The 10,476-nt window shown below is 35.7% G+C and overlaps 1 protein-coding gene across 1 annotated transcript; it reads right to left on the reverse strand.

Annotated features, from left to right (window-relative positions):
- Window positions 1–720: 720 nt before the first annotated feature.
- On the reverse strand, window positions 721–1,674 carry LOC108194564 (uncharacterized). Its single transcript, XM_017361524.1, has one exon. The coding sequence runs from the start codon at window positions 1,672–1,674 to the stop codon at window positions 721–723; it is 954 nt and encodes a 317-aa protein (XP_017217013.1).
- Window positions 1,675–10,476: the final 8,802 nt, after the last annotated feature.

Genomic DNA, 10,476 nt, shown 5'->3' on the forward strand with positions numbered 1-10,476 from the left:
AGCATATATACTCACATAACTCGACTGAAATCATCCACCAAAAGAAAAAAATATGTGTTCCCTCCTGACGTAGTTGGCTCAATTGGTCCTCACAAATCACCATGAACTAATTGTAGTGCCCGAGTAGCAGTGAAACTTGAAGTTTGAGGGAAACTTTTCTTTGTTTGCTTTGACCTCAAACAACCTTTACACACTTCATATGACAAGCTTACATCAGGCAACCCATACACCATTTATTTTTTGTTCATTAACACCGTAGACTGATAATTCACATGTCCTAAACGTGTGTGCCATAGCTTAGAGACCTCTTCTGTTTTTGACAGTAAACAGGTTGGCTTCACAATTTCAGCAAGTAGTTTATACAGCCTATTAGGTGAACGTTTAACCTTTATAAGTAGCTTGCCTTGCTCCTCAAATACCCATAAATATTCACCCTTTATTTCTACTCTTTTTCCTTCCTCGGACATCTGACCCAAACTGATTATATTACTGCATAGTGTGGGAATGTAAAATACCTCATGAAGTTTACGCTCTTCTCCGTTCTTGCACCTGAAAATAATCGAGCCTTTGCCTTCGATCCTTACTGCTGAGCCGTCACCAAATTTCACCAGTCCACTTATACCTTCATCTAGTTCCACAAATTTTTCTCTGTCACCAGTCATGTGATTACTTGCGCCATTGTCCAAGTACCACACGTTAGACGACCCTTCTTTTACTTTCTTACCAGTGGCTAGTTTTGGCACCAGCCTCATTCAGCATTATTTCTTCGTTGTCATGTAGGTGTTTTGCTAATAGTAGAGCAGGTTCATCGTCGTCTGTTTGTGCCATGAATGCCTCTTGCTTCACATCCCTTGTACGTTTTGACTTTCTACACTCAGCAGCGTAGTGACCGTGTATATTACAGTTATAACATTTGATTTTGCTCTTATCTCTTCCGCCACGACTCCTTATGTTTGATGTTCCTTCTGATCCTCCTCTATTCATACGTTTTTGCCATTCCCCTTTAGTAAGTAAAAGTTTCCTTTCTTCATCCTCCCTTTTAAGCCAACCCTCCTCCGTGAGTAACAGCTGGCCACCATTGTTTTCATTATTTCCCTTCATTCTTTCTTCGTGTGCCTTAAGCGATCCCATCACTTCCTCCACCGTCATTTTTTCCAAATTTCCAAATTGCTTTATGGTCGACGCTATCTGCAAGAATTTAGAAGGAACTGCACGTAGCAGTTTTTTCACCACATAGGATTCTTTTATGTCCTCACTCAGTGCTCGAATATTTGTTACAATCCCATTGATCTTCATACAGAAATCATCCAATTGGTCTGCATCTTTCATATTCAGGGATTCAAATTCAGCCTTAAGGGTCTGAACTTTGGCCGCCTTTGCTCGATCTGCACCTTGACATATGGTCTTTAACGCCACCGAAGCGTCCTTAGCTTTCTTGTTTTCTGCAAGAGAGAGTAACATTTCTTCTGGTATACTCTGGTAGATCATGGCAAGAGCAATCTTATCCAGTCTTTCTTCTACAGCAGCCTTCAGGTCGCTTGGTTCTATTGACTCCCAGACTCCATGTGCCTGCATGAAGACCTTCATTTTCATCGACCATACTGTGTAGTTTGTTCTGGTTAACATGGGATAACTCAAGCCCATCGTTCCTCCTTTGCTCTTTCCTGCGTCCATCGTTGCTGACCTTGACATACACTTGAGATAGTTGTGGACAACCTCAGCTCTGATGCCAAATGTTGTTTAAACTTTGAATATCATATGTATATCAATGAATGCTATCACACAGAATATATGGACTTCAAGAACTTTCTGTCTCTTCTTATTATTCATAATGAAACATACAGATGCATATAAAGAAATGACTACCACACAATGTGGCTAAAAACCAGGAAAAACAAATCAATCACACTCCTAAATCACTCTACTGATATCTTCATTTATTCAGACTCCTAAACTTACTCAAGACAACTAACGACCAAATCAAGCTGTGATTTCAATGACTTAAATAAAAACATGCTGACTTTAAGATTAATCCCAACACTTTCAACCCGTCTGATCAAGAACTTATTGCGTATTACCTGACAGAAAAACTCGAGGGAAGGCCACTCCAGTGCAATCATCTAATGATAGAGTTGCAGATTTACGATGATCATCTGATGCCATGGGAGGTTCTCAAAGATGATAATCCTTACTGGATGACTTCTTCTAGTGATTCGTCCCATAAATTAATTAAGAAGACTATCTATGTGTTCACTGAGTTGAGAAAAAAAAAGTCGCGTGATAAGGAGATGTGGCCATGGTTCTTGGACGGGTCAAAACAATCCTGTTGTAAAGGACGAGGCTGGTAATGTGATCGGATACAATAAACTCTTAACCTTTTATGAAGATTCTGATGACAAGAAGGGCAAGCAGGGTAAGAAGAATGTTAATAATGATATCCGTCATGGTCAGGGTCACTGGATTATGCACGAATATTCACTTGTTGGATTCGACAAGTACGTACTTTGTAAAATTACTAAGGAGATCAGGGTCAACACGGAAGCTTCGGTAGTACTGTGTCCTGATGAAGCTGCAGCAACCACACCAGAGTTACCTGAAGATGCGATTTGTGGACAGACTGATAGAGCATGCGCGGGTTTGGATGGGGCAGGTAATGATGCTATCATAATTTTGGATGACTCTGGTAGTGGTGTTCAAGACGTCCAAGACTTTTTGACAGTAGACCCTGCTCGTATTGAAGTAATAAATGCTAATAGTCAGGCAGATAATAACATGGAAGGCAACAAACAAATTCTAGATGAGTTCTGGAATTTTGGACTAGACCATGATGTTTCACCAACTGACACAGCTTGGGACGGGTTAGATGATGTGCTTTTGGATTTTTCATCTCCGGATTTGTTCGACATATGGCCAGGTGATGAAATATTCGAGGAACTGTCGTAACAGGGGATGAAGAGAAACTGAAAGTAAAAGGCTGTGGAAAAATCTGAGTTCAAACTCATGGCAACGGTGGATAAGGAGGACTTGATATCAAACATTGTTCATCTAGTTTCATGTATAATTCAAGTTGCAAGGACCTCCTTTTATCTAGTTCTATAGAAAGTCATACATAATTTTTTTATGACAAACGTACAGCATTTTGTAATTATGTAAAATTCAAGTTATATAAGACAGCATTTTTTATGACTAACGTACAACATGTATAATTCAAGTTGCAAGGAAATTATGTAAAGAAATTATAAAACACAACCCTTCTGGAAATTTAGTTTTATATCTACTCTATTTGCCGACACTCTTGATCGACCATTGAAAGTCTGAAAGATTCGTGTTTAATTTGAAGGAGAAAGATTCACCAACTTGAAATGGACTTTGTGTGATCAATTCTCTACCTTATAAGCTAAAACTTTATATCAAAGTGTATATATAGATGGCCTACTTAGGAGATCGGTGGTTAGTGATTCAACTCCTAATTAGAACAAACCCCACAACCGAATAAACCTGAATTACCTCTGCTAAATCTCCTTATACAGGATATGTTTAGAAACAAAATGGTGTCCAGTATGATTCAAAATACAAGGAATACCAGACATTTCAACGACGAGATTAGTGCAGTATATCATAACAAATCGAATTCGCAATACAAGGAAGGAGAATAAGGTTTATGTCTCACAGCCTGATGGATTTGTTGTTAACGGGAAGGAGAATAAGGTTTACAAGCTAATTAAGGCTCTTTATGGGTTAAAACCTGTTAAAAGTTAATCTAGAAAAATCTTGAAAATTCTACTGTAAGGTGAAAAGCCAAGAGTCTGGAGTTTATAGAAGTCTAAGAGTTATGTTCATTTACTCTTAACGTATTAATTAGCAATCTAGAATGATCGTAGTCATCTAAGTGTACTGATCTCGTTTGTATTGCAGAAAAATCAATCAGATTTATATACTTTATGTTCAGTAGCATCTTTCAATATATTCAACTATATATCTAAAACCTTCAAAACCTAGAAAGCAGGGATTCTTCACTTAACTGCCACGCCGCACACTCGATTTTTGGAGATTCTTTGATCTCGGGGATTCTTGTTAATGATCAGTTCTTTTGATTAGTTGAATATTCTATCAGTTAACTACCTTCTAATGTAATAATTGTGTTATTAAATAATTATTTTGTAAATTGTTAAGGATATTGAACTTATTTATTCAATTATTTGGTCTAAATGTAAATATATCTCTTCAAATACATGTAAAATATATTTTTTTATTAATATTTGCCGAATCCCCCCGCACCCTCAATCCCCATATTTTTAAATTTGTTGAATTCCCGTATATTCCCGCACCGTGCACCCACACTCATGCTTCCAAAGTTCAAACAATCGCCGAGAGCATGGTACAAGAGAATTGATTATTACTTTCTAAAGCACGGTTTCGTCAGGAGCGAAAATGAACCCACTACTCTATATGTGAAAAAGCATGATAATGGTGAATTCTTAGTTGTATGCATTTACGTTGATGACATGATCTATTTTGGATTGTCCGAAACTCTTGTTACTGAGTTCAAGTCATGTATGAAAAGCTAGTTTGAGATGTCAGATTTAGGGACATTGCAGTATTTTCTTGGTCTTAAGGTGAAACAAGCAGATGATGGAATATTTGTTGCTCAAAAGAAATATGCCACAGACCTGCTCTATAGGTTTCATATGGAAAATTGAAGCCAACAGATGATGGAAATATTTGTTACATACAAATGAGTTGTCATTTTTTTTCACTTTCATATAAGCTATACTAAATTTACTACACAGAACATATTGTTCAAATCTCACATGAACAATCAACCATTTTTTACCTTCTTTACATCCTTATTCATGAACTTCTAGTTGCGCTAAAAAACCATCTCTCTTTACTACGTCTAAAATGAAAAAACTTTTTAATAAGGAACACCGATCAAAACTGTCAATGAGTTAAACCAATTGATTATAATGACTCATCTTCTGATTAGTATTGTCATAAGGCTTATTTTTGGTAATTTTTAATTCCTAGTAAAAATTAATTGGTTCTTTTGTCAGTGAATTGAATTTATAGATTTCAGATAAGTAATTGTGAATGAATATGTAATTATGAGTAAAATATTATTTGACCAAACTATATCAATAGGTTGTTCTACTAAATAATTTGAATCTGTATATTCACTAAGTACTGTAAACTAAAAAACTTCACATACTAAAATCTATATATTAAGTAATTGCTGGACACTAATAATAACATAAATATGTAAAAAAAATGTATTTATAATCATCTTTACTTTTTTTTTTTGCCGGAATAGAGTTTACATGTTGAATATATATGAGATTGAAAGTTTGAGAATTTGCGTAGGTGTAGACTTAGTTTTTCTATAACCATGACACGTGGAGTACTGACCATTGCAGCAGTGGGATATTCCTCCAAACACATTAAATTTGAAGTACATATATTATTATTTGAAGTATAGCTTCAAGCTTGCGCTAGAGTTTTTGACTTGTCAACCTCAAATTTTAATAGTACATACAAATGAGTTGTCATTTTCTTCACTTTCATACAAACTTTACTAATTTTACTACACATAACATATTGTCAGTGGCAGAACCAGAGGGGCTAGGGATGCTAGCGCCTCCCATAACCTAAAAAATACAGTGTATAATTTTTTTCAGCCCCGCTGAATTTATGATGTCAATATAATTTTATTAGCCCCGTTGAATTATAAATGTCATAGAAAGGGACTTATTATAAAAGAAAAAAAGAGAAGGCAATTAGTCTAATTAACAAATACAATCAAACAGATACACTCAGAGCAACTAGATCATGCAAACTATATGATGCATGCTGAGTACTTTAATTGTACATTTGAAAAATAATATAAAATATAGTTAAGAGGGAAAGTGTGCTCCTCATTGTTGAGGAAGAAAGTAAAGCTCCTAAGTTCTTGAAGAGGTGCTAGGAGCTTGTTGGAGTTTATTTTATCTCCATATTCTTCAAATTTTGCCTAAAAAGCCCATACGAAGAAACTTTTGGACATGCTCTCATAAGTCATACGCACACATTGACACTACCCTAACTCGGTGGAGCTCTTTTGATGAAAGTTATCTTGACAATTACTTATGATTTGTCATAATCTTTACAACAAAGCACTCGGAATATTATAAATACTATGACAATGGTTCGAAGGAAATTAAATTGAAGTTATTAAAAGAGGAATAATGGAAGACATTTTTAGAAGATGTTCACTGCTATAAAACAAGTTTACTAACCTTTTTATTTAACGGGTTATTGATTTAATTTTCCAAGAGATGGATAACCATTTTACAGAAGGAAACATAGAGCTACTACTTTGTATTGGCTCTTTGGATCCTAGAAAATTAATTTTCAAATTTCAATAACTCAAAAATGGTCTGCCTTGCACAAATTTATCCAAAAGATTTCTCTTTACTAGACTTGGAGTTGTTACCAAATCAGTTACACAATTTTATTTATGATATGAGAGCGGAGATTAATCTAGACTTCAAAATATAAGAAATCTTTCTGTCATGATGGTTAAAACACACGGACACACTGCTTATCCTTAGTTTATCTTCTGGTTGAGTTAGCTCTGGTTTTACCGGTTGCTATTAAAGTAATCAAGACTTATCAGCGTAATAGGATGGAAGATGCATGAATGAATGATAGTATGATATATATTGAGAAAACTATTTATGCAAGTATGGATGACGAAATATTTTTAAGCCCCCCCTAATTTTTAGTTCTGGTTCCGCCCCTGGTGAGAAGACAAGTCATTATTATCAATTGATTCAACACATTGACGGATTTGATCCGTGTTCCTTAAAACAGTTTTTTGATTTTCGATGTAAGTAAAGACGAGATGTTTTGGAGCCTAAAAGTTCATGATCAGTAAGATAGTAGTAAACAACAATATGCATGGGCAGAACCAGAACTAAAAGTTAGGGGGGCTGAAAAATATTTCGTCATCCATACTTGCATAAATAGTTTTCTCACTATATATCATACTATCATTCATTCATGCATCTTCCATCCTATTACGCTAATAAGTCTTGATTACTTTCATAGCACAAAAACTCTCTCAACAGTAGCAATGACAACCGGTAAAACCAGAGCTAACTCAACCAGAAGATAAACTAAGGGATAAGCAGTGTGTCCGTGTGTTTTAACCATCATGACAGAAAGATTTCTTATATTTTGAAGTCCAGATTAATCTCCGCTCTCATATCATAGATAAAATTGTGTAACTGATTTGGTAACAACTCCAAGTCTAGTAAAGAGAAATCTTTTGGATAAATTTGTGCAAGGCAGGCCATTTTTGAGTTATTGAAATTTGAAAATTAATTTTCTAGGATCCAAAGAGCCAATACAAAGTAGTAGCTCTATGTTTCCTTCTGTAAAATGGTTATCCATCTCTTGGAAAATTAGATCAATAACCCGTTAAATAAAAAGGTTAGTAAACATGTTTTATAGCAGTGAACATCTTCTAAAAATGTCTTCCATTCTTCCACTCTTAATAATTCAATTTAATTTACTTCGAACCATTGTCATAGTATTTATAATATTCCGAGTGCTTTGTTGTAAAGATTATGACAAATCATAAGTAATTGTCAAGATAACTTTCATCAAAAGAGCTCCACCGAGTTAGGGTACTGTCAATGTGTGTGTCATGAGAGTATGTCCAAAAGTTTCTTCTTATGGGCTTTTTAGGCAAAATTTGAAGAATATGGAGATAAAATAAACTCCAACAAGCTCCTAGCACCTCTTCAAGAACTTAGGAGCTCTACTTTCTTCCTCAACAATGAGGAGCACACTTTCCCTCTTAACTATATTTTATATTATTTTTCTAATGTACAAAGTACTCAGCATGCATCATATACTTTGCATGATCTAGTTGCTCTGAGTGTATCTGTTTGAATGTATTTGTTAATTAGACTAAGTGCCTTCTCTTTTCTTCTTTTATAATAAGTCCCATTCTATGACATTTATAATTCAACGGGGCTAATAAAATTATATTGACATCATAAATTCAGCGGGGCTCGAAAAAAAAATACACGGTATTTTTTAGGTTATGGGGGTCTCTAGCATCCCGTAGCCCCCCTCTGGTTCCGCCACTGCTCGGTCCCTCCAGGTTCTTTCTATTCGGACGTGGATTTTGCACGCATTTTAAGACTAGTATAGTTGTATAATTATTGTAAAAAAAAAAAATCTCAATAAGAATATAATGTTTACAATGAGTTTGGAGTAGTAAAAAATATTTGCCAATGGGAGGGAGGGAGTATGAACTAGGACCATGTAATTACCAAACAGGGGACAAATGCTTTGTGATTTTAATAGTATAGTACATATCAGTCTCCAATAACATCATCAGTGCATAATAATTAGGGCAAAAGGGCTAGATCTCTTTGGGATTTTAATAGTATAGTATAGATGAGTCTCCAATAGCATCATCATTGGATAAAATCACGGCAAAAGGGCTAGATCTCTTTAGGATTTTAATAGTATAGTATAGATGAGTCTCCCATAGCATCATCACTGGATAATTAATATTTACGACAAAAGGGCTAGATCTTTGGAAAAGAAGGTACGATTACAGTATTAGGCTTTCTGCAAATACAAAATTTTTATGTACAATATGATCTGTATGGTCTTGGTAGCCAAGATTTGTATGTACAAGAAGATCTGTATGGTACTCTTGGTAATTCCATGATTTGTATGTAAAAATCATTGTCTTGTTTAATTAAATTATAATTTATTGATTTCTATATATACTAGACTCTAATCTTTAAGATTGAGGATGATATTTAGTATGATGTATCTATGTAATCGTTTAACTATAGATCTTTGCCAGATGTTTTTGATTCCAGCCTGATTAAGATCCTGCTACTGATCTTTGCGATTTCTGCTTTGTTTGCTTAATTAGGGTTACAAGGAATATACTGCACCACAATGAGTCAGCAGCAAAAAATTGTCAAATTAGAGGTAAGAATTCACCTTTGTAAACAAATATAATACTTTGAATATGTAACTATCACAATTTTATTCATTGTTTTTGTTTACTGAAATATTGCAGGAAAACTATCATATAATTTCCCAACTCCCCGTGGATATTCTTTGGCAGTTGGTGTCGTTGTTGCCACCAAGGGAGGCACTCAAGACCAGTACTTTGTCGAAAAGTTGGAAGATGATATGGACTACTCACACTGATATTGTATGTGATATCAGTAGTGTACTTGGAGTCTTGCGTGATGAATCTGGAAAAATATCTTTGAATGTAAGAGAGGAGCATAGGAATCAATTCATAGAACGTGTTGGTCACTTGATGCAGCAGCGTTTGATGGGTCCTAATATGAGATCAATAGTGATCAGTTTTCCTCTTTCTTGGAAAGATGGTCCTCATGTTGCAAGATGGGTGGGTGATGCAGTCATGAAGAGAATTGAAACAATCATTCTGAATTTAGATGGAGGTTCTGGTATTGTTTCATTTCCTTTCTCGATTATTAGTGCCCCTGGTCAAGCTTGTAAAATATTTGACCAAAAATGGTCAAATAATTTTCGAGCTTAATATAACCGACAGTAGATGGTCGGTTTATGACAGGAGAGGATGAGTTTTGTTGTATTAAAACCGACTGTGGGTTGGTCGGTTAAAAAGTTTGACCGAAAATGGTTAAATTTTTGGACAATAATAAAAACAACCACAGGCGGCCGGTTTAACACTTCTAGTCGGGTTTATGGCAGGAGTGGATGGATTTTGTTGGATAAAACCGACTGATCGTAACTGACCGTTGTCGCCGGTCAGTTTTGCAATGTTGGTCGGGTTTATCGCAGATGGCCCTGCAGTCCGGTAAACCCGACCACACTTAACCGACCATCGCTTTTTGTGAACGGTCGGTTTTCTGAGTTTACATATGGTAACAGTGGTCGGTAATGTTATGGTCGGTCGGTTTTCCGGCATAAATTATGGTAAGCGTGGTCGGTTATAAGCCCTTTCGGTCGGTTTTCTAGGATATGCAATGGTATACACGGTCGGTTATGGCTTATGTCGGTCGGTTTTCTTAAAAAAAAAAAGGCTCTGCTGTTTCTATTTATTGCCACTACCTGCGATCAATAACGAACTAACCAACCAAATTAAGTAAAAACACAAGAACAGTAACAATTACCATAAACATTAACTAATTAACGCAAACCAAATATATACAACAAATTACAAATGTCTAACAAGCATAAACCAAATGCCCGTGGCAGTCAAAATCCAAAATCCATAGAAACCAAAATTCAAAACTAATCTAGTGAAAGCGTCGAGTCGGAATTTGCGGGACCTTCACGAGCACCCGCATCCGCACCCGCACCCGCATCTGCAGCACCGTCAGCACCGTCATCCCCGTGTGAAGTCTATACGGAATAACTCTATATCATACCCTCAGATATCAAATAAAATCGAACATCATCTACCCCTAA

This window comes from Daucus carota, chromosome 7 (genome assembly GCF_001625215.2).
Source record: "Daucus carota subsp. sativus chromosome 7, DH1 v3.0, whole genome shotgun sequence".
Lineage (NCBI taxonomy): Eukaryota > Viridiplantae > Streptophyta > Magnoliopsida > Apiales > Apiaceae > Daucus > Daucus carota.